This window comes from Leucoraja erinacea, chromosome 33 (genome assembly GCF_028641065.1).
Source record: "Leucoraja erinacea ecotype New England chromosome 33, Leri_hhj_1, whole genome shotgun sequence".
In the NCBI taxonomy this organism is placed as follows: domain Eukaryota; kingdom Metazoa; phylum Chordata; class Chondrichthyes; order Rajiformes; family Rajidae; genus Leucoraja; species Leucoraja erinaceus.
The window spans coordinates 8,085,128-8,111,961 of record NC_073409.1 but is presented as its reverse complement, the minus strand read 5'-3'; the positions used below and the strand labels follow the sequence as shown (position 1 = coordinate 8,111,961).

General features: G+C 44.6%; 1 protein-coding gene across 1 annotated transcript; it reads right to left on the bottom strand.

The window, feature by feature from the left end:
- fah (fumarylacetoacetate hydrolase (fumarylacetoacetase)) lies at positions 1-26,248 on the bottom strand. Its single transcript, XM_055661184.1, has 14 exons — positions 26,095-26,248; positions 21,472-21,582; positions 19,358-19,479; positions 18,329-18,378; positions 16,944-17,034; positions 15,081-15,178; positions 11,427-11,479; positions 9,256-9,355; positions 8,957-9,087; positions 7,949-8,024; positions 7,173-7,219; positions 4,662-4,763; positions 3,607-3,724; positions 1-374 (listed from the first exon to the last, which is right to left on the bottom strand). The coding sequence occupies exons 1-14, from the start codon at positions 26,173-26,175 to the stop codon at positions 298-300; spliced, it is 1,257 nt and encodes a 418-aa protein (XP_055517159.1). The 5' UTR covers positions 26,176-26,248; the 3' UTR covers positions 1-297.
- Positions 26,249-26,834: the final 586 nt, after the last annotated feature.

Sequence of the window (26,834 nt, the reverse complement as noted above, 5' to 3'; positions counted from 1 at the left end):
GACCTTACAATTACAATTTTTTATTAATGTCCCATCATTTCATTTCAGTTCATTCACAAACATTCTACAAACGTTTTGCTCAAAACTCAACGAAAAATTATTCCTTTCCCACGATGCGGTAATTAAGATATATAAAGGCAATGACAATTCCAGTGTTGAATCATGAGATGAGCTGTGCATAAAATGGTGTAGATGTGGACTGAAGGGTCACTCAGTTAACACTAGCTCTACCCAGTCATGGCCGCAGGAAGGGCAGAGCTCCATCCATCACTCTCCAGTCACAGCTTGCTCAGCACATTACTTCTGAAATGCTGGAAGAACTTTCCCCGCACATTCACCAAAACCTATTCGGTAACCATTGCCCTGGCAAAAACCTAAAAATAAAAGTAACATCGCATTAACATTGGAGACACAAGCGACTGCAGATGTTGCAATCTGGAGTAAAGTACCACAGTAAGTGCTGGAGAAACTGAGACGGTCAGAGTTATCCCTTTGTTTCCACAGATGCTGCCTGACCTGCTGAGTTCCTCCAGCAGTTTTTTTGTTTTTTTTTAAACTTACATTAACATTGCTTTTAAATGCATTATGTGTGCTTAATGCCAGATGGACCAACCCTCCGATTCTAGTGAAGATAGACACAAAATGCTGGAGTAACTCAGTGGGACAGGCAGCATCCCTGGAGGGAAGGAATGGGTGACGTTTCGGATCGAGACCCTTCTTCAGACCGATTATAGTTATAGATTGATAGTCATACAGCATGGAAACAGGACATTCAACCCTACTTGCCCATGCCAACCAACATACCCCATGTCTCCATTAGGCCAATGTCCCTCTAAACCCATCCTATCCACGTACCTCCCCAATGGTTTGTGACGGGGCTGATTTATACAGTGAATGCACTTTGCTGTGTGATGGTTTGTCCCTTGTTTCCTCACTACTCTGCCCACCCGTGGCTGGGTCGCGATCTCTCCCTTTGCATCTCTCCCTCAGACATCAGCACTGAGTCCAGACGGTACCTTTAATATATCTTCTGATTGAACAAATGTGGAGCTAGCCCAAATCTCAGCTAGATATAAAGAACCCATCATGGCAGAGAGAGCACTACCACAACACCAGGGATGATCCACTCCTGCACAGGCAAGGGTTTCACTCACTCACTCACAGCTTTTGCTTGCTTCATGTTGTCAACTGACTATCAAAAGTAGACGGTGTGCCAGGGCTGTCGAGCTGCTGCCTCCAACTCCGGCAACTAGTGTTTTCCATGTGGAGCTTAAACCTTCTCCCTAGTGCTCCTGATCGCCACTGCTGTCCGTGTGAAGTTTGCACGTTCTCCATGGGGTTTCGACCACATCCCAAAGACGTGCAATTTGATAGGCTAATTGGCCACCATAAATTTCCCCTGGAGCATAGGTGAGTGGTTGAATCTAGAGGGGAGCTGATGGGAATGTGGCAAGAATAAAGTGACATTTGTGTAAATGAGTGATTAATGGTTGGCACGGACTTGGTGGGTGGGCCAAAAGACCCGTTTCCATGCATATGACCCCACACAGATTGAAGTCCTTTATTTTCTTCATTAGTTGTAGTGTTTATTACAAAATGATTCAAAATTAGTAGTCAGTGGAAAGACAATACATGATTACAATCGAGCCATTTACATTGTATAGATAGGTAACATAGAAAATAGGTGCAGGAGTAGGCCATTCGGCCCTTCGAGACTGCACTGCCATTCAATATGATCATCCAACTCAGTATCCTGTACCTGCCTTCTCTCCATACCCCCTGATCCCTTTAGCCACAAGGGCCATATCTAACTCCCTCTTAAATATAGCCAATGAACTGGCCTCAACTACCTTCTGTGGCAGAGAATTCCAGAGATTCACCACTCTCTGTGTGAAAAATGTTTCTCTCATCTCCGTCCTAAAAGATTTCCCCCTTATCCTTAAACTGTGATCCCTTGTTCTGGACTTCCCCAACATCGGGAACAATCTTCCTGCATCTAGCCTGTCCAACCCCTTAAGAATTTTGTAAGTTTCTATAAGATCCCCCCTCAATCTTCTAAATTCTAGCGAGTACAAGCTTACCTAGCACTAACATTATTTCCTTATCATGTATCTATACACTGTAGACGGCTCGATTGTAATCAACTAACGATGTATTGTCTTTCCGCTGACTGGTTAGCACACAACAAAAACTTTTCACTGTACCTCAGTACACGTGACAATAAACTAAACTGAACTGATTTTGGATAATGTCGAGCTTCTTGGAGCTGCATGTGGAGGGTGCTCCATCACATTCCTGACATGTCCTGTAGATGATGAAAAGATCTCGAGGTGTTTGGTGGTGTGTCACTTGCTGTAGGATACCCAAACTCTGACCCATCCTCAATGCAGCAGTATTGACATAGCAGTCCAATAGTTTCTGACTAAAGGTGACCCAGGGATGTTGATGATGATGAGACATTAGACATCTGTGTGAAACACTCATCGACTCAGATCTGAATATTATTCACATTCCATCACTAATTAGTTTGACATCGAAGGCATGTCTGATACCTTACCCCTGGAACTGTGTTTCTGTCCAGTTTGCATTCGAGCAGTAACGAGCCAAGTGTTCCTGACAACCCAAATTGAGCAGCCCTGACAGATTCCTGGCTTGCTTGAACCTATTCTGTCACTTTGCTGATGACTGACATTAGTTTGTGGGCTGTGCAAGTGGACATATTGCATTCGCCCTATTCTTTGTAGACAGCACAGACATGGTATACTTTGTTGCTGATGGCTTGGCAGGATGTGGCTGGAAACACAGGGATTTCTTCAATCCTTCAATTGGGACTCTGTCTGAGCCTTGAAGCTTCACTTACCAGTGCTCTCAGCTGTTTCTTGAAATGCATTGATTTGGCTGCAGATAGGCTTAAGTGACACAGTCATTTCAGGAGGAAGCTGAGATGATCAGACCACCTAATGTCAGTCTTGTGGTCTAATCCTCAACTCTGGTGGATGAATCGAGGTTGGATCCATCAGGGTCAATTGTAATGGATTTGAGGCACTTAATTGAGGAGAGTTAACAGGACAAGTGCAGAGTCTTTTACCCAGGTCGGGGAATCAAGAACGAGAGGACATGGGTGTGGGTGAAAGGGGAAAAATGTAATCGGAACGTGAGGGGCAGCTTTTTCACTCAGAGGGTGGTGGGTATGTGGAATGAACTGCCAGAGGAGCTGGTTGAGGCACGTATAAGGAAAACATTTTAAAAGACACTTGGACAGGTGCATGGAAAGGAAAGTTTTAGAGGGATATGGACTGAGTGGGACTAGCTTAGTTGGGCATCTTGGTCGGCATGGACGAGTTGGGCCAAAGGGCCCGTTTCCCTATTATATGATTCTCTGACTCCCACACAGAGCTTTATGTGTCATGTACATATACCAGGGCTGAGGGGCAGGGGAGCTGGAGAACTGAGGACACACTGACCAACAGCTTCAGCAGATGTGGGCCCAGGTTTGCTTTACACTTGATGCAAACCAGCCTGGATTCACAGCCCTGCACGACTTGTCCCTGTAAGGCCGATTTAGGACAAGGATGAGACCCAATGCCAGTTTCTCTTTGAGCTCACCAGTCATGATAACCTCATCACCATCCTGAAGGAATTTGCGTTGATGTCCACTGCCCAGGTCGATGGTTTTTGTTCCCTTCCACGACAACTCCAGCATTGACCCAAAGCTGTCCGGGCTCTGGAAAACATGACCATCTCTGTTCCATTACACGCAGCGTGACAACCTCAAGAATGTTTTTAAAAAAAACTAAAAAAAAATGGCAATTAAGAATACTGTAAAACTATTTATTTTTGAAAGAAATGAAAACCTAAACACTATCGAACAATAACAAATATTTGATAAACTGAATTAATTAACAAACAGTATGTCAACAAATACTCATCCTTTGTCCTCGTTAAGCAACTGCAGGGAAACTGTAGCTAGTGTGCGCTCCATGTTTCATGGAGATGTACAACACGGAAACAGGCACGTCGGACCTTTAAGTCCATGTCACCCATCCATGCATCATAGAGTGGTACAGCATGAAATCTCAAAGTCCGTGCTGACCATCCATGTGTCACAGACCCATACAGCATGTAAGAAGGCCCTTCAGTCCACTGAGTTCTAGAACATTGTCTGACTGCAGTTTGCACATTCTCCCCGAGACTGCATGGGTTCCCCCTGTGTGCTCCAGTTTTCTCCCACATCTCAAAGATGTGCCGGCTGGTTGGTCAACTGACCACTATATATCGCTGATCGTGTAGGGGGGTGGCAGGAGAATCAGGGGACAGTTGATGAGCATGCGAGGGAGGGGCTAGGTTGATTTGAGAGTAAACATAGGCTCAACAGGCCAAAGAGCCTCCTGTTAGTTGTGAGAAACATATTACATTATTTAAGTTTATAAGTTATAGGAGCAGAATTAGGCCATTCGGCCCATCAATTCTACTCCGCCATTCAATCATGGCTGATCTATCCATCTTTTCATCTCAACCCCATTCTCCTGCCTTCTCCCCATAACCCCTGACAGCCGGTATGGGACTAGCTTATGTGCTTCTTGGTTGGCATGGATGAGTTTGGTCAAAGGGCCTGTTTCCATGCTATATAACTCTATTGCAGAAAGACCTCTGATACTCACGGAGCCACTGATTGTTCCAGAGGCCAGCATATCTCCAGACCTCACGTTGCACCCATTAACTGTGTGGTGAGCTAGCTGTTGTTTCATGGTCCAATACATGTTCTGAAGAGATGTGAAGACGAGAAGAAAGATTCATTTTTGTTTAAAACGGAAAACCACTCAACAACAAAACCCTTTATTGTCATCATTAATAATATTATAAGATCCAAAGGCCATCCTTGAAGGCCTTGCTAAAACACTGATCTAGGTCAGGAGTTGAGGGAAGGTCAGGAGCAACTGAAAGGACATGGTTTTGGAAATGAAGTAGAGGGACATAGCAAGGGGGAAGGATTTATGGAGGGAATCTGCAGTTCAGGCTGGGTGACACGATTACCTATTGTGGACCGATGAGAATTAAGGATGGGCAAGATACCAAATTTGCAGGAAGGCAGAGATGTTGGAGAGTGGTGGAGCTGGAGAAGGTTCCACAGACAAAGTGAGGATGTGGAGGGGTTTGAGAACAAGGATGGTGTGTTGGGTGAATGGGATGGGGGTGCATTAGGGTATGGGTAGAATCATCTATCGGTGTAGATCTCAATGTGAGACCTGCAGCCACCACTTTTTGGCCCAGTCATTTGATGGAACGTCAGCAAGATGTCCATTACTGCTCCTGACAGATGAAGAATTGCATCAGCAGTGCTCATCCAAATCTTATTCCATGCACTTAACCAATAGAGCGCATGGACAGATCTACCCAGTCTTCCATCACACTAACTCACTCTATGCCTGTTGCTATTTGCTTTGAGCTCTGAAGATGTCCCACTGCAGTTACAATGGCAGATCATAAAAATCCATGCAGAATTTAAGCTGGTTTCATTATCCTGCCAAACACTGTAGTTCCCACTACAAGACCACCTCATGTAGCCCACTGTGAAACCCAACGTTAGAAACAGTGAAAGTAAGGGAGCGTGCAGTAGCTATTCCAGCAGAGCCTTAATAGAAGATCTCACAAACTTGGCATTTAGAGACTCAGTAATGTGGACCGACATGAGGAGCTGGGATTCTCTTCAGCCTATTGAAGATAAGGGATCGTTTCACTAGGGTGATCAGATGTAGAAATTATCTCAATGGTGTAAATAGTTATCCTTGAATTAGATGAGACAAGGTCTATTTGCATCTAATTTTTAGTTCATTGGGTCTAATGCAGGGTGAACACTGAACTCCTGGTGACATTCCCACCCTTCAGGAAACTGGACCTGACATTTCCTGGTCTGATTCACCCTAAACCCGTTCTCATTTTCCGTCCTTTGATGGATACTTGCTGATCTTGTTATCATTTTTATTTTTTTTTTTTAATTTTATTTTATTTTATTAGAAGTAAGTACAATCGTATGGCACCAAAGTGCGTAATATATATTTTCATAATACATTTTATGTACAGCTTCTTATTTTTTTAAAAATTATAATAAAGAAGAATAAGAAAAAGAAATTAGATAATAAAGGATAGAAAAACGTGAGATATATAGTGTGTGAAAAAGAAAAAGAAAAGAATGAAAGAAGAAAGTTGAGGAAAAGAAAATAGGAAAAAGAGAGTAAGAAATAAAAAAAAGAAGTAAGGAGATCATTATTTATAATCTTGACCATCCCTCGTCCAGTCCTGAAACAGTTAGCTTTTACAATTGTGTTGCACCATGTGATTCCAAAAAGACGACAAATGGAGACCAACTCGTTATGAATTGGTCTGATTTATCTATTAGGAGGAATCGCATTTCCTCAAGATGTGCGGTGTCCAACATGATCTTGTTATCATGCAGGGCACATTCTATTCACTTAATGGGAGATTTTGGATCAATAGGGTTATGATTTATGATGTTAATCATTAGTAATCCGTGCAACAAGCTGCACTGTACCATGCAACTACCGAATCCTGCTTGTTGTAAAAGGACATCGCTGGAACATATCTTACATTAAGCAGTCGGCATTTCAAATGAGTTTTATTTTAATGAACCCACTGCAGAGTTTGGGAATCAGAACACTGAATCATCTCCAGTCTGATCGTGACTACCGCCCACCACTGAAAGTTAAAATCACACTCATGCTTTCTTTAGGGAAGTTCATATTGTTTAGGGAGGTGGGGTGGGGGGGGGGGGCGAGAGAGAGTCTCAGATTTGGTATCAGTCCATTACCCATCCATTATCCAAAATTACGTGCAATTCAACTTTGGGCATGTATTTCTCTGGGCTGAAGGCTGGGTCGCAAAGCATAGAGGTCTCAGGAATCACAGGGAGGGTCAGGGTCAGGGACATACTCCCAGAGTGGATGACAAAGCAGACTCAACTATAACCTTTACAAGGGAGCAGCAAAATGTACTTGAATTTTTCATGGTTCTTGGAAAATTGCAAGGGAATGGGACTGTTTGGATAGCTCGTGCAAAGAGCAGATTGGGAGAAGGTGAACTGATTGAAAACTTGGGGTGCTACAGGATTCTATGACTGGATAATGAGAGGCTGCAGGGCAGGGACCCAATCTCACCTTGAAGTTGGACCGACAGACTGTTGCCTTTTCAGCCATTTCTTTGCCTGCCTCCAACACAGAAAACATTCTTGAAGCAAGATTAAATGTTACCATTTTGAAATATCATATTAACAGATTCAAATGGAATAAAAAGTTGCTCCAGAGAACACGGTCTATATTTACCTTCACTGAACGTTTAAACAGACCCTTGCACTCAAGTGTGCTGAATGTTAAATCTTATCAAGTCACTGTTATGTTACTCCTCCTCCCCTAAGCAATCATCCTCAGTATAAATAGAAGATAGATTGTCCCTTAAAACAAATGGTATGTTCCACCCAACTTTACTTCTCACCAAGACAAAAACTTTCCGACAGAACAAAAGGTAATTTTCACCAGTAAATCCAGTGAGGTACTCTACAGGCATGACTGTAGAAACATCACTGGAGCAAACATGGCCATTCAGCCCAATTTGAATGCTCCTAGACTAGCTCTTATCTGGTGTTGTCTTCTCTAATTCCTTTTCCAGAACTTTCTTTCCATTAATAATGTTTTTTCAAATATTATTTTCTAATTCCTTTTTACATGACATTCTTGTCACTGCCCCAATAGCATCACAGAATGGTTACAGTACACGAGGCCAATCAGCCCATCATGTCCATGGTGGTTCTTCGCCAGAGCAAGTTGTCATTAACGTTAATAAAACATTATTGTTTTTAAGATTTCTCAATTTAAATTGTTGCACCGAATTAAATAAAAATTATGTATGACAACTTAAAGGTTTCTGCATAACTCACCTTTAATAGAAACAAAAAGGTTGATGTCAAATGTATATGGATCATCACTGCACAGATAGGGTAAAGGCTTGGGATCCTACACAGTGCAAACATCAATAGAATTAAGTGGGCAATCCATGCTGCATTAGTAGATACTTAAAATAGGGCTTGTCCCACTTGACCACTTTTTTGGCGACTGCCAGCATCATTGACGGACGTATCAGGTCACCGAAACATTTGCGGTGTGATGACATATGACGCGCGGTGTTTTATCGAGTGTCGCAACACTATTTTTGTCGCCAATGGATTTTGAAATGTTCAAAATCTTTTGGCGACACTGATATGACACCGGCAGTCGCCGAAAAAAATTGCCAAGTGGGACAGAATTGGCCCGCAGAATCGAGAATCGGTACAGTAGTGCTATTGGTCTTCTAAACTAGCAAGGGGGGGTCAAAGCTGGATTAGTACTGTATATAAGCACTATGTAGCCGTCTTTGCAAGGAAGTAGGATTGCGTCACAATCTGAGTGCAAAGAAGGTTTGCAGAGAAGACTGTGTTGATGAGGGGAAGGTGCAGAGAAAACAAGCCACATTCAGGAAGGTGGGAAATGCAACTGTGGAAGAATGTGACCATTTCCCAATATTCCCTAGATTTAGAATTGCTGGAAAAGGCTCAATAACCCTTGTTCAAAACTGGGTTCAAGGTCATGTCTGGCACATTGGGTGGGTGCGGGGAGCAACCAGGGAAAGTATGAGAGGCAAATGGAATTAGCTTGGTTAGGCAACTTGATTAGCATGAACGAGTTAGTCCGAAGGGCTACAATTTCCATAAGAGAGTGTTTCTGTGCTGTGTTTCTGATTCTTTGCCTCTCCAATGACCACGTCAAAGCAAAGCTTTCATTCTAATCATATAAATCAGATATGGTTATACTATAAATAGATAATACTTCAATATCTATCAACTCAGATAACACTTCTTTGGTTAAATTGATACAAATTCAGTTCATTACTCCGTAATCTTCCCGTTTACCTGAACTGGATTGGACACAGCGAAAGGCATCAAAGCTTCCATTGTTATGACCCAGGGAGATATGGTTGTTCCAAAACTCTTCCCCAGAAATGGTCCAAGGGGAACGTACTCCCACTTCTGAATATCACGGGCTGCAACATACCAAACCAGTATCTGCGTGAAGAATTAGAATTGGAACAGTACAGCACAGGTACATGGAGGTGGGTCATTTGTGCTGGGCCCAAGTGGTTTGGCCTGCACATCCCTCCACATTGACACCACACCTGACCTGTCAGACAATAACCAATAGTAAGTCTTACCGCTCCAGTCATTCATGAGAACCATGCCAAAGATATGCTGGTGGGCCTGGGATACGGGGATAGGCTCTCCCAGCGCGTTGCCTGGTCCGACAAAGAAGCCCTAATTTAAGAAGAAACAGAGATGAAAATGACACATTTTGTTTTCATTCTGATCAATGACAAGGCATCGGTAGACACAAAATGCTGGAGTAACTCAACGGGTCAGGCAGCATCTCTGGAGAGAAGGAATAGGAGATGCCTCGAGTCGGAAACCCTTCTTCAGACTGGAAGATGGAGAAGACCAGAACAAAACAGGGCTGGCAACAGGTGGTCAGGAAGGGTGGATTCCATAATGGCCCATTGTTATCTGGGCAGATGTGCGAACGACAGGGATATAAGGATGCAAAACCAGCATCTGTAGTTACTTCCTACACAAGAACAATGCGTGTTGAACTAGCCTTGTTTCTGGGGAAGTGTCACTTTCAAGACTGGTTTCAAAATACCTGTGGAGGCAGAGTTTTCAAATATGTTCAAGGATATCTAATCAGGCTGCATTCAAGGCTCTAAACTATTGGACTTGGCTGGGAGAGGGGGAAGAGTGCAGCATAAGATGAGAAACCTTAGTTTAGAAACCTAAAGAGAAAGGCCAAATGAAATGAGTAATGATTTCCGGAGACTGTCAGGAAGGGACAGTGCATACAAAAGTAAGTGTAGACATGGAGTAGAGAAAACATTAGAGAAACAGAACTGAAGGCTTTATCTGATTACATGCAGCACTTGTGAGAAGATAGATGATTTTTTGGCAGAGGTATAAATAAATGGCCATGATCTAATAGCCATTATGGAGATAAGGCTGCAAAGTGACCAGGGCTGGGAATTAAATGTTTTAAGATACTTAACCTTTAGAATAGAGAAAGACGACAGGATGACATTACAGAGAGAAGAACTTGGCTCAGAAACTTGAAAAGTAACATTAGTAAGGTTGGAGCGAGGAAGCAGCAAGGGACAGCGAAACTTGGTTACAATCATCTGTAAACTCCTAAACAACAATGATGTTACAGGACATTATATAAACCAGGAAACCAGAAGCACAATAGGGATAACACAACTCCCATTGTGGACTTCAACTATATACAGAGCAGGACAAAGCATCTCAGTAATTCCTACAGATTCTATGGGGTAAGTGGGGTCAGGGATGATGCCGGGCTATGACAGTTACCACACCGACACTCCCAGTGGGGTGAACTCGCGTGATAGATTTTATTTAGAGTGGTCAGTGGGACCAGGACTATATGGGAACGTTGTACCTCATCATCAGGGCATGTGTGTATCGGGGTTGTCCCAGCTGTTCAGTCTTGTTGCTCGAAGGAGAAGGTGTGGTGACCTCAGACTTCTCCCTGCAGTTCACCGTTGCTTCAAGAGGAGGCGCTGGCGGTCTCAAGTTTATCCTGGCGGCTCAGTCTTTGCCTCTGTGCGGCCACGGTCCCTCATTGCCCGAGGGCAGGAAGAGGCATTGGCATCTCAGGCTTGCCATTGCCACTCAGTTATGGCCTCAGGTGGAGGCACTGGCTGTCTAGGGCTTCTTCCTGGCTGTCCAGTCTTGAGCACACGGTGGCACTGGTGGTCTCAGGTTTTGTCCCAGTAGCTGAGTGTTTGTCAAACCTGCTATGGGGAGAGGGAGGTCTCTCTCTCTCTCTCTCTCCTCTCTCTCTCTCTCTCTCACGCTCTCTCTCTCACTCTCTCTGACAGAGTCAGAGAGAACATGCAAACTTTACACAGGCAGCACCCAAGGTCAGGTTTGAACTGGGGCTTCTGGAGCTATCAACGTTGTACCTGTACTAGTTGTGCCACTGTGGCATTAAAACAGGCTCTTCAGCCCATGTAATCCATGCTAGCCATCGCATACCCATCCATATGGATCCCATTTACCAGCACATGGTCCATAGCCAGCTCTGCCTTGGTGATTCAAGGTAGTTCTTAAACACTGTGAGTGCCTCTGTCTCCACCACCCACTCAGATTGCATTTATGTTTCAAAGTGAATTCTCTAGTTGGCAGAAGCTTTTTACATTACATTTTACTTTGACTCTCTAGACTATCTGTAATGAGTCGTGCTTCCAATCGCTGGCCTACACCGTGGTTGAAAACCCACCTCACTGCTGCTCCATGCCACGATGGAATGAACAGGACTTACCATCTCCAACTCAAAGTCCAAAAGTTTGCAAGCTCCAAATACCGGCGGCTTTGCTGCAAAGGAAACATTCTTCAGTCATAAGTGTCACCAAGACAATTATTAAGATCATATGGAATAGGTGTAGAGTTAGGCCGTTCAGCCCATCAAATCTACTCCGCCATTCAATCATGGCAGATCTAATTCTCCCTCCCAACCCCATTCTCCTGCCTTCTCCCCATAACCCCGTACACCCGTACTAATCAAGAATTTATCTATCTCTGCCTTAAAAATATCCACTGACTTGGCCTCTGCGGCCATCTGTGGCAAATGAATCCACAGATTCACTACCCTCTAACTAAAGAATGTTCTCCTCATCTCCTTCCTAAAAGAACAACCTTTAATTCTGAGGCTATGACCCCTAGTCCTAGACTTTCCCACTAATGGAAACATCCTCTCCACAGCCACTCTATCCAAGCCTTTCACTATTCTGTATGTTTCAATTAGGTCCCCCCTCATTCTTCTAGACTCCAGCGGGTACAGGCCCAGTGCTGACAAACGATCGTAGGTTAACTGCACCATAATGACATCCAGCTTAATGACATCCTTCATTTAGCAGGTCAAACACAACATGCCATGGATGGTCTCACCAACAACTTATAGATACATAGACAATAAATGCAGGAAGAGGCCATTCAGCCCTTCGAGCCAGCACCGCCATTCAATGTGATCATGAGTGATCATCCACAATCAGTACCCCGTACCTGCCTTCTCCCCAGACCCCTTGATTCTGCTAGCCCTAAAAGCTCTATCTAACTCTTTTGAATCTTGTACAACTGTAACATGACATCCCAACTCTTGTACTCAATGGGCTGACGTGATGAATGCCCAACACTTCCGTCACCACCCAGTCTATCTGCATTGCCACTTTCATGGAGTTATGTACCTAGAACCAATTTCCAGAGAAATTTCTGCACTGAGAGGATGGTGAATGTTCGCAGTTCTCAGAGGGGTGTGGAGGTTTCAAATATGTTCATGGATATCTAATATGCAGTAGATGTATATTTGATTATCAAAGGTTGGGGAGATCTGGGAAGAAGGTGGGAACAGGGTATTAAAGTGGATCAATAGCCGAAGGACCTCCTCCGTCTCCTATTTTCTATGTATCTATGTAACCATTGCAATTGGCTCCAATTCATCCAGGAAATGATCATTAGATCTGAACTGAGATTTAATGATTCACTTGCTTCATCAGGGCAGGGCTCGATAGCAGTCTAAAAACCACAGCAAAACAAGTAATTTCACAATGAATGTTCTCCCATTACTGACAGCTTGAGATTTGCAGCGCTTAACTTTCCAAAGAACCTGTATGAAGTCAGATTGCTAGTCTTAATTTAACTCCGAGCAGGTCTGGTTCACGGAACAAAATCACTGCAGTAAGGGATGGGACCGGAAGCTCGATGGCCAGGGTCGGGGAAAGCCACTGTACTGGGTTTAGAGAGAAGTAATGAGATTCTGCATCCAGTCACAATTAGAAACATACTCCATTCATCAAACCTGGCAGCCCTTCACTTGAATGAGCAGGAACGAAAGGGATTAATGAGGTGACCTTGAAATTGTGCGATGCATCATTTGGCATTGAATGCTTAAACGGTATCCAAGCTACATGGATAGTCACACAGAAATGGGCACCTAGTCTATCCTTGTTTATGCCGATGTAGACGAGGCCATAAATCCTTGCCTCCGTCCTCCCTCTCATCAGCCTCTGGAGACCCTGAGTTTGCTGACATCAAAGGTTTGTGATCTGAAATTCCACAAGCTTAAAGTTGATATGTCCTAATCCCTCCACGACCGTACCTCGGTGTTTCTAGCTGGAGGGATTGAATGCAGAAGGAGGGACGTTATGTTTCAGTTGTATAGAGCAATGGTGAGATGATGCCTGCAGTACTGAGTCCAGTGTGGGTTGTTACTGATTTGGAAGTAGTTCACAGAAGGTTTACTTGACTAATACACAGAACAAGGTGGGTTGCCTATGAGGAGCGGTTGGATGGGCAAGGCTTGGCTTGTATCCACTGGAATTTGGATGAGTGAGTGCGCTTGAATGAAACAAATAATATCCTGAGGATTCTTGACTGAGTGGAGAGTGGAGAGGGCCTTTCCTCTTGTGGGAGAATCCAGAATAAGATTTATTTTATAAAAATAAGGGATCACCTTATAAGACAGGGTTGTAATGATTATTTTTTCCCTCAGAGGGCCATAAATCGTTAGACTTTACTTTACTTCAGACTTTCGAGACATAGCGCAGAAACAGGCCCTTTGGCCCATTAAGTCTGTACTGACCAGCAATCATCCCGTACACTAACACCACCCTACACACTAGGGACAATTTACAATTTTAGCCAAGCTAGTTAACCTACAAACTTGCATATCTTTGGAGTGCAGGAGGAACACGGAGCAGCCGGAGAAAGCCCACGCAGTCATAGAGAGAACGTATAAACTCCGTATGGACAGCACCCGTAGTCAGGATTGAACCTGGGTCTCTGGTGCTGCAATCTACAGCTGCCCTTGTGCTGCCCTCTTTTGGAACTTTAGAGCTCTCTTCTTCAAAATATAATGGAAGTTTTTGAATATTTTTAAGCAGAAGTATATGGATTCATGATAGAGTGAGGAGAATGGAAACTGATCCATTGTGGGGAAGGGGAGGGGGAAAGGAGAGGAATGAAGAGATAAGGTTGTAATCTGATCAGCCACAATCTTATTAAATGGTGGGCCAGTATCGAGGGCCGAATAGCCTCCTCCTACTCCAGAATCATTTGTTCACATGATCTCCTCCAGCCTGACAACCTTAAATATCTGCCATTCTGATATCAGTGCACCCCTGTATTTACTCAGTACATAATGATCTGGCATGTCTTCAGTTTAAAAGGCTCTGGAATTCCCTCCAAAAACCCTCTCCATCTCTTGTACCTCCTTTAGACCACACTAAAAACCACCACCAACCAGGGAGCAGGGCTGAACTATCTACCTCTTTGTTGACCCTCCCGCTATCCTTGATTGGATTTTGCTGGCTTTACCTTGCACTAAACGTTATTCCCTTATCATGTATCTAGACATTATAAATGGATGGATTGGAATCATGTACAGTCTTCCTGCTGACTGGTAAGCACACAACAAAAGCTTCTCACTGTACATCGGTACACATGGCATTAAACTAAACTGAACTCTCTCTCTGAGCTTCTGCTAAGCTGCCCTTAGATATCATCTCTAGTCTGACGCAAGATATTTTGGATATTGTGCATGTTTAGTTGAATTATTTCACCCTCTCACAAGTGTTTAGAATTAAGAACATAATTTTCTATTAAATGGTGTCAAACACTGGGTATTTTACACTTTCATTAGCAACTGAAGGGCATTCAGAACATAAAATCAATATGATGGGGTCACGTAAATCTATCACGATGACATTAGGAGAGGCAGATTCAACACCGATCAATAAAGCCACTACATGTACAGGTATAATCCAAGCTCTAGCTGCCCTTCCTGAAGTCACCTTGGATGAAATAATTAATTAATTCAACATAACTTTTTAAGTCGACTTTAAGACGCATTCATTGTACTTCAAGAGCTCTCGCCAGCCAACTATTCACTCAGCTTAAATCCCCGTTGTCTCATACTTACCATCATCGGGTTTCATCTGGCCCTGGGGTCTTCTGACGGAGGTCCCAGACACAATGATGGACGAGGCGCGACCATGGTAACCAACAGGTAGATGCAGCCTGAGATTGTAACACGCAGAATATTGGTTTAAAGTCTACAACACCAACCTTCATTCTGTGACCATACATTATAAACTTATTCACCTGATTGCGTGGGAACCTATTCAATACAATACCATTTATTGTCATTTGAGCCTCAGTGAGGCTCAAACGAAATTCCGTTTCCACAGCCATACAAAGACAATTTCCTACAGACATACACACAATTTAATTCACACAAACATCCATCACAGTGAACCCACTGCGATGGAAGGCAAAGTCTTTTCTCTCCCCTGTTCTCCATTTCTCTCCCGATGTCCTAGCCCCAGGCGGCGATGATAAGTCCCACGGCCATTTTAGGCTGTGCCGGGCGATTTACGGCCCCGCTCCCGGTGTAAAAGTCACAAAGTTGGAGCCCCCGGCGGGCGCTGGAATGTCCCATGGCCATGAAGCCGCGCCGGGCGATGTACGTTCCCGCGACACGGGCTGGAGAAGTCACGTTGCGGGAGCTCCAGGAAGCGGTCTCTCCCCCCCGGACCCGCGAGCTCCCGATGTCCTGGTTTAAATGGACTTCCGAACCCTGATGTGTTAAGTATATCATTCACAATATATTAAATTGGGAGAAAAGTTAACTAATTTCTGTTTCTCCATCCAGAAGCAAGATTCTGATTCAGAGAGTTTCAGAGACACCTCCAGGTTCAGAGACAGTTTCTTCCCAGCTGTTATCAGGCAAATGAACCATCCTACTAACAACTAGAGAGCGGTCCTGAGCTACTATCTACCTCATTGAAGACCCTCGGATTATCTTTAATTGGACTCCACTGGATTTTATCTTGCACTAAACGTTATTCCCTTTATCATGTATTTGTACACTGTGGACAGCTCGATTGTAATTATGTAGTCTTTTTGCTGACTGGTTAGCTAATACAAAAAAAATGTTTTCACTGTACCTCGGTTCATGTGACAATAAACTAAACTAACTAACTATGTGAATCACTAGTGTTTAGTCTAAACTTTCCTGTTATTTGCCAAACCAGCAACTTGGCTAATTTTCCAAATCTATCTTCACCAAATCATTAACCATTTAATAAATCTTCAAATATGGAATGACCTCCTTTTAAAGTCCAAAAGGTTGTTCCCCTTTCTTGCTCTCACACCAGAGATCAAGTATAACTACTTACGGCAGTGTGCTTGCCTACACCAGGGCCCCCCTCTGTTCTGCCAGTGCATTAGATTGTCGCTGTCCTGTGATCCACTCTGTGCATGCAATCGTAAAAAAAAAAAAAAAAAAATGGAAACTGTGATGTTTGGTGGACTGTGTGGGGTGGGAGGACCCGTTGCTCATCCGGTGCAGCAGGTGGCGCTGCACTGGACAAAGGGAGATGTTTTGTATATAGTTTATCCAGTCTGTAGACAGTGTGGGCAGCCATTTTTGAGTAGTCTTGCTGCCAGCATTGAGTAAAGCATTAAAGACTTCTGTTGTAAATTGAAGCCTCTCAAGTTCATGTGCAGACCTAGAAAATGAACACGAAAAAAACTCATGGTCCACCAGGCACACAATGATCACTGCCCTTCTGCACATTTCTGATACTTAAAGCCCCTGCAGCCGGCACCACAAGGCATGGCAGAGAAGCCACCAGACTGAGAAACGTCGCCCGTCTACTCCCTCCACAGATGCTGCATGGTAGAGATGGGTACAATCACATTAGTGCAATGTAGCTCGAAAGCTACATCTAGAACAGCCCAGTTGACAAATGTAGATGCAGGTGAGAGTAGAGGCACTAACCAGTTGGGCATGAGGGCATTGTCCTTTCCTCGAAACATGACTCCAACATTTGTAGCGTGCTGACGGGATGAATAGAAGTCCGTGTAATCTCCTAAAAATCAGACAATACAATTAAACACGGAATGGCTCATGCTAATCAAACTCTCAGTCATTTCTACTCTCATAGAATATTTGATGACAAAGGTGGCAGCGAGAGGATGCCTCATCAATCTATCTGTCATTAGAAATACAGTGTGAAAACAGGCTCTTTGGTCCATCAAGTCCACATTGACCAGTGATCACCCATACACTAGTTCCATCCAACACACTAGGGACAATTTATTGAAGTTAATCAACCAACAAACCGGCATGTCTTTCAAATGTGGAAGGAAACCGGAACACCCGGTGAAAACCCGAGCGGTCACTCCGTACAGACAGCACCCGTGGTCAGGATCGAACCCGCGTCTCTAGCATTGTAAGGCTGCAGCTCTATTGCAATGTTGGCTCTGTATCTCATTCCACAGATGCTGGATGACCTGCTGAGTGTTTCCGATGTTTTATGTTTTATTGTAGTTGGCTCTTGTGCAAATTAGAAAAAAAAAATTCAATTTCCCCTCCCCAGTTTTTAGGATTAATGATTTTAAATCCAATGTGAAGTTGTGGACAATTTTGAACTGTGTTGGATGTGACGAGGCCGTGCCTGTGGCCTTGTGTGGCCACTCTCAGATGCCCAGGAGTGGGTGTGAAAGCCAACACTGCCAGGTGGAGAGGCCGCCAAAGCCGTACAGAGTGAGAGGAAGGTGAAGGAGCTCTGTCGCTGGAGCCAGGAACAGGTCGATCCATGCATGACTCTGGCTTTCACTCTCCTCGCAGCCTTAATCCTTAAGATTGCACTGAACTGGCATGACCCGTAAGACCATAAGACATAGGCACAGAATTAGGCCATTTGGCCCATCGAGTCTACTCTGCCATTCGATCCTGGCTGATCGATTTCACCCTCTCAACCCCATTCTCCTGCCTAACCTTTGATGCCCTTAATAATCAAGAACCTGTCAATCTCCACTTCAAAAATATCCATTGACTTTGTCTCCATAGCCTTTTGTGGCAATGAATCCCACAGATTCACCACCCTCTGGTTAAAGAAATTCCTCCTCATCTCCATTCTAAATGTACATCCCTTAAATCCGAGGCTGGACCCTCTGTTATTAGTCACTACCACAAGTGGAAACATCCTCTCCACCTCCACTCTATCCAGGCCTTTCATTATTCTGTAAGTTTTAATTATATTCCCCCTCTGGTGTGTCCTCTGGTTCTAGATTCTCCAATTACTGGAAACATCCTCTTCACGTCCACTCTATCTATGCCTTTCATTATCCGGAAGGTTTCAATGACATACCCACACCTACCGATCGCAGCTGGGAGGTGCATGATGGCCGAATCCTGGGAGACAAATGCCCTGCAGACAACAGAGAGTTTAGTGACACACACACCTGTCAGCATACGAAACCTTGTCCGATTGTCCTGCTTCACAGTCAAGTTCATACGTAAACCAGGTGGCTTGGTGTTCAGAGCTGTCAACGCCCTATGGTCTCAGTGTTTTACCGAGGCCCAGTCTCAACATTGCCGAAGGGCCAATGTGGTCAGGGGTGTGAGTCCCCTCAGATAGCAGGATTCAGTCTGAACTTCACATGGTCTCTGGTTCCACCAGGGTGCAGGCAGGAATATCTGCAAGAAGAATCCCTAACCAAAACTACCTCTGTCTTTTTCCTTCCACAGGTGCTGCCTGACCTTCTGAGTTCCTTTTTTTTGTTTGGGATTACAACATCTCTAGAGCTCACTAGACACCAGGGGATGGCAGGCCAGGGTCCAGAATGTATCCAGAAGTTGTCTCAGCTCACCTGGCCACAGAGCCAGCTCTCTGGGATCTAACCCGTGCAAACCTTCAAATGAAGCACTTGACTGGAGAAACTATGGTCATTGCTCTGATTCAGTGCAAGCTGTGAGTTTGGCTCAAATCCCAAAGTACTCCAATTACAATGCAGAGGGAGAAGGAATGAAGAGTTACAGGACTGAGTGGGCTGAAGGGCCTATTTCTGTGCTGTATCTCTCTTTGATTACGATCTTCAGATACCCAGACCAAAGATTAGAGTTGATTCCCAAACCTTGCCACCTCTCTCTCCCTCTCTCTGCACACTATTTGGAACTTCTTCCAAACCTGTCTCAATAAATGGGTTTAAATTCATCTTTCCTAATGCTTCTTGACAAGTCCCAGTTCTAAATTAATGTTGCTCATACTCTTGTATCTCTGGCTCATTTCACTATTTTCACCAGTGTTAGTGAGAGGGAATAACAATCATGCTAGGATTGACGCTCGGATTTCTACTTTCTTGCAGGTTTTACAGGCTTCACCAAATTTAAACTGGCCCAGGACTTACCCCTTCCTCAGGTCCTTGTTGTCCCGCAGAGCTGGTTCATTGGCTGACAGGAGTCGCTGGAGATCGGCTCGAGCCTCCTTCCAGGCATCCCGGCCCAGGGACATGAAGGAGTTCAGGGTCGGCTGGGAAACAAACCCAAACATGTGAATACCAGAATTCATGCAACAGCACAAGGACAATTGGCCGAGTGGCCTCCTCCTCTATTTTGTGATTCTCAGGCACCAGGGTTGGATTTACTCACCTTGGAAAATTGGACTTGGACTTATTTGGGATGGATTTATTTATTTATTTATTTATTTATTCGGGGGCGATCCTGTTTCTCAGATTTGACCGAATATTTTGTGGATGAGACGGAGATGATTGATGAGGCTAGGATAGTGGGTACTGTCTGATATGGACTTCAATAAAACATTCAACAAGGTCCCTCATGGTAGGTTGATCCAGAAGATTACATCATTTTGAATCCATGGTGACTTGGTAGACAACTCAAACTAAAATCTGAACATTAATAGCCCATTATTTGTTTATTTGCACTTTATCTGTTTTATTTCTTCATGTGTGTATATATTTATACAATGGTATATGGAAACACTGATCTGTTCTGTATTCATGCCTTCTATAATTCTATTGTGCTGAAGCAAAGCAAGAATTTCATTGTCCTATCTGGGACACATGACAATAAACTCTCTTGAATCTTGAATCTTGAACGATACAAAATTGGCTTGGCCACACATAACAGAGTATAGTGGTGGAGGGATGTTATTCTGATTGGAGATCTGTGATCAGTGGTGATATGCAGGGATCAGTGCTGGGACCTCTACTACCAAAAAAAACTGGGCAGTAACTAGGTGCATGAGGTCCCAATCAACATGTCCACCACAGTCCAACATAGCTGGATCCAAGTGCCAAACTCCCTCTGTAGTAGTACATTGGGAGTACATTCGCCTACAGAGCTGCAGGCAGCTCACCAACACCTTCTCAACTTTGGCTATGAAGGATGGTAATATATACTGACCTTGAAAGTGATGCAAACATACTAAGAAAAACTCTTGTTCTAGCCACTGCTGGATAACAAGACCAAAATCAACATTGGAGATCTCCAGTCATGTGTAAGAAAGGACTGCAGACGCTGGTTTAAATCGAAGGTAGACACAAAATGCTGGAGTAACTCTGCAGGTGAGGCAGCAAAATGCTGGAGTAACTCTGCAGGTGAGGCAGCATCTCTGGAGAGAAGGAATGGGTGACGTTTTGGGTCGAGACCCTTCTTCATATCTCCAGTCATGTTGGATTGGAGTGCCCTCTGCTGGGCTATGTCAGGACAGTTTTAGCAAATTTGGAGAGTGAAATAAATATTTCAATAGCGTCGACTAAATTATTTAATGGTTGAAGAAATCTTAGAAAAAAGTATCTTATTTAGAAGTCTGAACAAGGCAGATCAGAAGTTTGCCCTTTATTCTCTCTCACTCCTTCTCTACAATTTAAAATTTGTTGATCTTCAACCCTGTTCTGATTGTCATTGACCTGAAGTATTAACTGTTTCTCACCCCAATACCCACCTCATCGGCTGAGTTACTCAAACTCTTTGTGTTTTGCTCAATAATCTAGTATTGGTAGTTCTTTGTGTTTCATATATCGTAGGGTAAGACTTTGGCAAATGGGGGGAATCTGGAGCACTGCAAGGGACCCGTGCAGTTACAGGCAGAACATACAATCTTCACCTTACATTCATTTCCTTCGCTCCATAGATGCTGCTGCACCCGCTGAGTTTCGCCAGCATTTTTGTGTACCTTCGATCGTCCAGCATCTGCAGTTCCTTCTTGAACACATACAATCTTCACCAATGGTCAGAATTGAAGGAGCTCGCTGGAGCCTTGGGGCAACATATCTACCAGCGGTACCACTGCAGCACATTGTCCCTATACATCAACACCTGTCCCTATACCTCCATCCAAGGACCCCAACAGTTTTTAGAGGTGAGGCAGAGGTTCACTTGCATCTCCTCCAACCTCATTTATTGTATCCGCTGTTCCAGATGGGCTTCTAACTCACTCCAAGGAGCCGCTGATTATTTCACACAAAGACCCGCTGTGTTCAACGTTGCATGCGGCTGTTACCTGAGTGAATACATGCTGGTTTGTGGAGAGAACGGGGCCAGTAAAGAGATGCTTTACCACGCTGAGGTCCAATATCTGGTCTCCGATGGCAACACCAATTCTGTGGTTAGGCTGGAAAACAAATAAGAAAGCAAAGAATAAAGAAATGCAGATGTTGGTAAATATTCATAGAGAGAAATGGAAGGAAGATGGGATTAAAGCAAATAACTGCAGCTCACCTGCAGGTCTGGGACGGACACGTTGAGCCAACAGACTCTCCCCACACTGATTTCTACCCCTCTCCAACATTATATATGTGATTACCGTGAATATTTCACATATCTGTAGATGGGGCCCTCCACCTCTCACCCATCCACTGTCCTGTCCATATGACTCAGTCCAAACCAAGTTACTTGGTAACGTACACGGTGAGTGCAGCCTACTGTAACATGGAAAGCGCAGAGATCATCAACATAATTCAGTAAGAAAGATAGGTGTGGGGTTTCAGAGGGACCTGGGTGTCCTTGTGCAGTGTGTGGTGCATGGCTGGAATGGGCTGCCCAAATGGGTTTTGAAATCTATTATAAACCCACTGACTCCCACAGCTACCTAGAATTCAGGTGCCTTCCCACCTTGCTTCCTGTAAAGACTCTATCCCCTACTCACAATTCCTGCATCTAAGTCGCATCAGCGCCCAGGATGAGGTGTTCTATACCGGGACATTACGGAACGGGTTTTCCCCCTTCCATCATAGATGAGGTCCTCATTAAAGTCTCATCAATATCTCTCAGCCCCCCCCTTGCTCCCCCCCCCCCCCCCCTCCCCCAATCGTAACAGGGACAGAGTCGCACTAGTCCTCACCTTCCACCCCATCAGTCATCACATGCAGCACATAATCCTCCAACACTTTGGCCACCTCCAACAGGATCCCACCACTAGCCACATTTTCCCATCTCCACCCCTTTCCGCTTTCCATAGAGACCTTCCCTCCGCAACTCCCTGGTCAACTCGTCCCTTCCCACCCAAACCACCCCCTCCCCAGGTACTTTGCCCTATGTATCTATGTATCTCCCTCTCCCCTGACATCAGTCTGAAAAAGGGTCTTGACCCGAAACGACACCAATTCCTTCTCTCCAGAGATGCTGCCTGTCCCGCTGAGTTACTCCAGCATTTTGTGTTTGTCGGTTTAAACCAGCATCTGCAGTTCCTTCCTACACAAATAAGTGGTTGAGGCAGATACAATAACAATATTTAACAAAGCATTTGGGTATGTACATGGATACGGAAGGTTTAGAAGGATGTGGGTCAAATGTGGACAAATGGGCCTAACTTAGAAGGCCATTTTGATTGGCATGGACAAGTTGGGATAAAGGACGTGTGGTTCTATGCTGTATGACTCTGTGCATGAATCACTGCAGTTTAATCTGCTTTTGAGAAAGAAGTGAAATGAAATAAAGCTCTTTTCCTTCAAAAAACAATATAATTCAGGGAATGAAAAAAACTTCATGTTTTTATATATTGGAAGTTAAAGTACTTCACCATCTGTTGCCTGAACAAAATCCCAAAGAAAATAATATATTTTCCCATATCTTGATAATTGGGAATCGACCTGATGTGTTGATCAAGGTGAGTCAATGCATGTGTAGCTGCTTAGTGGGAGATATTCTATTCCAGCTGGTTATCCCTGACATTACATCGCCCTTCATCTGTTCATTTGACTCACCCCATGCTGCTGCCAAGCCTGTTACGGACGTTATAATATTTGGCTGGCGATTCTGCTTGAGATTGAACACTGGGGAAAGGCATCCAGCAAGGTCCCCTCCACCCAATGTGTCTGACGTTTCCCTCCTTTCCCGAAAAAAAAACAGTGATTGCTCCTCCAGCAGCAACTCCAGTGATTTAAGATTATGCAAAATATCACAGTCTTAGTTCAGCTCCCGGAGTATCCATGAGCAGCATTAGGGACTTCTTGTGTATGGTGTGTACAGCCTAAACTTGTAGGACAACTTGTTCTATTTGATCTTATTTGATTGTGCCCGCCAGGTTGATTGCATTCGTTGATTGCACCACGTGAAGTTTGCAATCTCCCACCCCAGCATTAGGGAGAGCATTATTATATAAACAAATAGAAATATTTTTTAGGGTTAGACACAGAATCAGTAGCTCTTTCAACTCAAAGGCTGAATAGTTTAACAGTTAAAATGCCCTGTCCCACTTAGGAAACCTGAACGGAAACCTCTGGAGACTTTGCGCCCCACCCAAGGTTTCCATGCGGTTTCCGTGAGGTTGCAGGTGGTTGCCGGAGGTTGCAGGCAGTGGAAGCAGGTAGGGAGACTGACAAAAACCTCCGGGAACCGCACGGAAACCTTGAGTGGGGCGCAAAGTCTCCAGAGGTTTCCGTTCAGGTTTCCTAAGTGGGACAGGGGCATATATTCTCTGCCTGTTATATCTATCAGAGATATAAATCAGTTACATATTATCTGCTGTTTACCTTATTTCAAACATTTTTTTTCAGGTCATGTTGACTGTTCGAACAATGATTGATGATGATTTGTAACCCACAGAACGTTTACTGATAAATGCCTCAGATAGTCCAGCAGATAACACTTGCACTGTTACCTTCATAATGCTCTTTGACAAAGCGAAATAAACGGAGTAAATGCATCCACTGATCCACACAGTGAGATCACAATACTCTCTCATCACATTACTAAATGTTCTGCTGACATGATTCTGATCTGAAGAAGGGTTCCGGCCCGAAACGTTGCCTATTTCCTTCGCTCCATAGATGCTGCTGCACCTGCTGAGTTTCTCCAGCTTTTTTTGTGTACCTTATGTTTCTGGTTGTGCTGCTTATCTGCTTCAACTTTGAGCAATCCATGCCCTGAATCTTCCCTCCCTTGGCCTGACTGTTTTTTTCCAGAGAGCAGAGGTCCAACCAGTTCCTGCCTCATCGAATGCCCTTCTCACCCAACACACTCCTCATGCATCCACCACCCTTCTCCACCTGCTTGAACGTCCTCACTTTGAGCAACTTCCCTTTAACTCCTCTCACCTGCTCCACGTCAAAGTTGCTGCAATGTGAAGCCATGTAGGTCCCAGTTAAGCGCATGTCCTTGTGGGATACAAAATGCCGTTTCGGATCAAGACCCTTCTTCGGGTCCTATTTTGGGAAGGTCGCAACCTGAAGAGTCACCTATTCATGTTCTTCTGAGATGCTGCCTGACCTGCTGAGTCACTCCAGCACTTTGTGTCCTTTTGTGTACTAACCAGCAGCTGCAGTTCTATGTTTCTACAAGTATTTTCAACATCTTCTGTCTTATTGTATCAAATTCATTCCACATTTTTGCAGAGATAATTACGGCAGAAGCCCAGGAATGAATGAATAGGTGTTTAAGAAGGAACTGCAGATGCTGGAAAATCAAAGGTACACAAAAATGCTGGAGAAACTCAGCGGGTGCAGCAGCATCTATGGAGCGAAGGAAATAGGCAACGTTTCGGGCCAAAACCCTTCTTCAGGAATGAATAGGTTATGTTTTGGGTCAGGACCCTTCTTCAGATGGAAGAAGGGGCCCAATCTGATGGGTCATCTGCCTATTCCCTCCACAGATACTGCCCAACCGGCTGAGTTCCTCCCACACTCTTTGTTTTGCTCAATATTCCAGCATCTGCAGCATCTTTGTGTCACATGAAGGGAAGCTGATTATCATTGATCTCCTTGGTGTAGCTGGGTCGGTTCCCTCTTATGGCAGAGATGGCAAAATTCTTGATTAGAACGGGCGTCAAGGGTTATGGGGTGAAGGCAGGAAAATGTGATTTGGAGGCAGAGATCAGCCATGATTGTCTGGCGCAGTAGACTCAATGGGCCGAATGGCCTAATTCTATCCTATAACTTGTGAACGTGAACTCTCCCACTACAGAGAAGCAACTTTTTGCTGCCAGACCGGCTGCAATTGTCCATCACTTTCTGTGTATATTAAAGTAACCAGACGGGGTTAATTATTCAACTTTGCGAGAATGTGAAAATAAAGCATGTCTGCACTTTGACCTTTGAACTTCTATATCTTTGGTCAGGGCCTTGGATCTCCAGAGAAAAACAAAGCAAACTGGTTTGCTCTGTACCTTTCATACCTCCCTAACCCTGACTCTCAGGGTCTCCACCCGAAACCTCACCTATTCCTTCTCTTCAGAGGTGCTGCCTGTCCCGCTGAGTTACTCCAGCATGTTTGCTCTATCTGATTGTAAACCCTTTCACATTTGTTAATGCTGAGAGTGACATTGTATAAAGGTGTTTAAGAAGGTACTGCAGGAAGTGCAGCAGCTGTATCAGTCCAGATGTGCGAGGATCAGCTGCCGGGCGCCAGATGTGGACCAAGTGTGGCCCAACCACCTGTTCCTGTAGACGCAACATGCTGGAGTAAAAACTCAGCGGGACAGGCAGCATCTCTGGTGAGAAGGAATGGATGAATGGGCGAGTCTGAAAAAAGGGTCTCGCCCAGAAACGCCACCCCTTCCTTCTCTCCAGAGATGCTGCCTGTCCCGCTGAGTTACTCCAGCATTATGTGACTATCTTCGGTATAAACCAGCATCTGCAGTCCCTCCCTACACACCTGTTCCTCGGTGGGATGAATGAGACTGACTTACGTCGGAGGCGGTGGAGAATACTCCGAAGGGGAGGTTGTGGATGGGGAAGTCCGAGCTCTCTGCAACCCTCAGGAACGACATGGCGCGGTTGTGGCAGCGGCAGCGGCAGCGGCTCCTCCGTTAACATGTAACAGCCAAAGGCCAATGATAGCGCCTGGAGCCGCAACGCCCACCGCGCTCTCTCTCGGCCACGACTTCACTGACCCGCCACTTCTCTTCACTCCTCACCTCCCCTCCACCCGGGTCTGTGACGGTGAGACCGGCCACCTGTTGAACGACTCCCTTCAATGGTTAAATGAGAGGATACAAGTGAGAGATACAATTTGAGATACAAATGAGAGGGTGGAAGATGACTCTGCTGAATGAAAGTTTAACATTGAAGAAACATTTGGACAGATATATGGATAGGACAGGTTTAGAGGGACAAGGGCCAAACGTAAGTAGGTGGGACTTGTTTAGATGGGACATCCTGGTCGGTGTGGGCAAGTTGAACCGAACGGCCTGTTTCCACACTCTATGACTCTATGAGTATTTACATTGCATTTCACATTTCTAGCTTCTGAAAACTTTCCATCCCCACTCACTTCCTACTTAGTTTGAAGGTCCAGACCTGAAACATCATCCATCCTTTTTCTCCAGAGATGCTTCCCGAGGCGCTATGTTACTCCACCACTTTGTGTCTGTCCCCAGGCCAACTGGCAGACCCAGTCTGGCAGCCGTGTCCTTTATTTCAGGGGCGA